The 2,431-nt window shown below is 37.2% G+C and overlaps 1 protein-coding gene across 1 annotated transcript in view; it reads right to left on the bottom strand.

Moving 5' to 3' along the window:
* Window positions 1–238: 238 nt before the first annotated feature.
* vps26c (VPS26 endosomal protein sorting factor C) overlaps window positions 239–2,431 on the bottom strand; it is a 5,992-nt gene continuing 3,799 nt past the window's right edge. The window contains exons 5-7 of the mRNA XM_079233966.1: window positions 1,855–2,005; window positions 1,625–1,777; window positions 239–444 (exon numbers count right to left, since the gene is read on the bottom strand). Coding sequence (XP_079090092.1) covers window positions 362–444; window positions 1,625–1,777; window positions 1,855–2,005 — 387 coding nt within the window. The 3' untranslated portion in view covers window positions 239–361. The remainder of the gene's footprint in view (window positions 445–1,624; window positions 1,778–1,854; window positions 2,006–2,431) is intronic.

Here is a 2,431-nt window from a genome sequence, read left to right as displayed (position 1 = left end):
ATATTAAAAAGTCATAGTTTAGTAGGTTATGAAAAGTCAAAGTATAGAATATCATAAAAATATATTTTAAAGTCATGATAGTATGGCATCAAAAAGTAAAATTAGAGTACATCCTAATAAATATAAAAGTCTTATTTTAGTATATCATAAAAATGATATGTAATAATGAAAAGAAACTTTCAATCATTAACTTAAAAAAAAAAAAGACATTTATTACATATTATAAAAAAAAGGAATGATCTCTTACACTTTTTGTCATATTTATTTATGACAGAACATTGTGTTTCTTTAAAGTCAGATATTTAGCATTAATAGAGGAACTGTGTGTTGCGTTAAAGTCCGCCAGTGAACTCCGGTGACTTCAGACTCTGCACAGCTTCAGAGGGAAGTTCTCCGTGATCAGGTGATCGTCATGAAGCACGATGACAACATTGACTTCAAACTCTAAAACGGAACAGAAACAAACAAAAACATGTTTAAAAAAAAGTTAAACACGTTATTTTAGATGACCTCATACAAAATGCCATATAATAATAAAATGTTAACGTTCAGTAAAACGTTTTTTGTACTTTTACTAGGTGAGATTTAGGTGAGATTGAGAATGCACGACTTTTACTTGAGTAAATCTTTTGAGAACCTTTTATGACTAGTTTAAAAACCCTCTGAAGCAGTTTGAGGTTTTTTTCGCTCCAGTCACATTTTTCAGAGTTGGATTTCTTTGATAATTAATTTTGCAGAAGTTGGCAAACAATGGAATTTATATATCCAACATTTATCCATGCTGCCACAAGTGTTAGCAATAAAAAAATGGGCTTCCTGTTCATGCTGAGGAGCTAAGAATATTATGTTTTTCACATTATGTTGTTTGAGTAAACGGTTTATTTGGGGCAAACATTTTAAACGAGACATGTAGAATACAATATTTTTGTCACAATTTTAAGCTTAAGTCTCGGTTGCATTTCTGACAGAAGCTTTCCAATGGTGCTTGAACATGATGTGTTTAAGGACCATCGGAAAGATGAAAAAGTGTAGATTTGGTGATTCTTTAAAAAGAACATAATTATTTCTTTGGGGGTTCTTAGCCTAGTGGTTCTCAACCTTTTTTCAGTGATGTACCCCCTGTGAAATATTTTGTTCAGCCAAACCCCTTTAACCAGTGCAAAGCATCTTTGGTGGAAAAAAAATATGTAATACACAGTGCTGTGCCATCAGTGTCTGATTTAATATATTATATATACAATTCAGTTTATGAACAGGACACGCTGGAGGGATTATATCTCCCGGCTGGCCTGAGAACGCCTCAGGATCCCACAGAATGAGCTGGAAAGTGTTGCGGGTGAGAGGGAAGCCCGGGTTGGCCTGCTGGGCCTGCTGCCACCGCAACCCGACCCCGGATAAGCGGATGAAAATGGATGGATGGATGAAACGTACAATTATATTTTATTCAATATTTAGTAAATCAAAATTTGTAAAAGGATTTTTAATGGATGATCCTTTTAAATATATTCAACAAAAATCTCACATACCCCCTAGAGTGCTTCACGTACCCCCATTTGAGAACCACTGTCTTAGCCAGTTGAACCAGTGGACTAGAAACTAAAAGCAGACTCGGAGGCGCACTGACCGACTTTGAAGTTGGTGGTCTCCAGCGTGGGGCTGGTGAACAGCCTGGGGAACACCATGTAGATGGGGATCGCGAGGCCATGGCAGACGTCGCCTTCGGCTATCTGGATGTTCTGGATCTCCGTGGCATCTCTGGCGTAACCTTCAGCACAACCTGGACGCACAGCGGAAATTTAGAAAACTACCGTTACAACAGAAGTCCAATCGAGTCACAACGTGGCAGGAACTCACCACAGGTTTCCACTCGCACGAGCTGCAGCTCGATGCTCTTTATGGGGACCTCCGAGTTCTCCACCACCACCTCTCCGGTCAGCGGCTGGCTGATCACACAGTTGGTGGCGTCCAGATGGCCTTTGACCAGAAACTTTGGCAGTAAACTCCTCTGAAGAAGGAAAGAAAGAAAGTTCATCCTCTCAGTGCAGATTTAGAAATAAATAGTTCCCCCTAAAACCATATTAAATATATATGGTACTCTCCTCACTGGGCTCTGAATGGGACCAAAATTCTTTTAATAGAGTTCCCCGAAAAGGAAAGTGTATCAGAGTCCGAAAGACAGCAAACTGTTTTGTATGTAATATCTGCAAACCTCCTAATTTTCCTAGAATATTAATAAATACATAAAATCAACAGAGATTACGTCAATTGTAAAGGAAAACACTTTAAAATTCTAAATGTCATACATTTTTTGCATAAAAACACAATTCAAAAGGATTAAGAAACAAATGATTATATTTCTATTGAAATATTTGCTTAGATTTAACATAATTTTTGGGCACTTGTAGTTTGAATTATATATTACAGGCTGCTT

Source organism: Taurulus bubalis (genome assembly GCF_910589615.1).
Source record: "Taurulus bubalis genome assembly, chromosome: 2".
NCBI classification, from domain to species: Eukaryota; Metazoa; Chordata; class Actinopteri; order Perciformes; family Cottidae; genus Taurulus; species Taurulus bubalis.
This window is presented reverse-complemented; position numbering and strand designations above follow the sequence as displayed.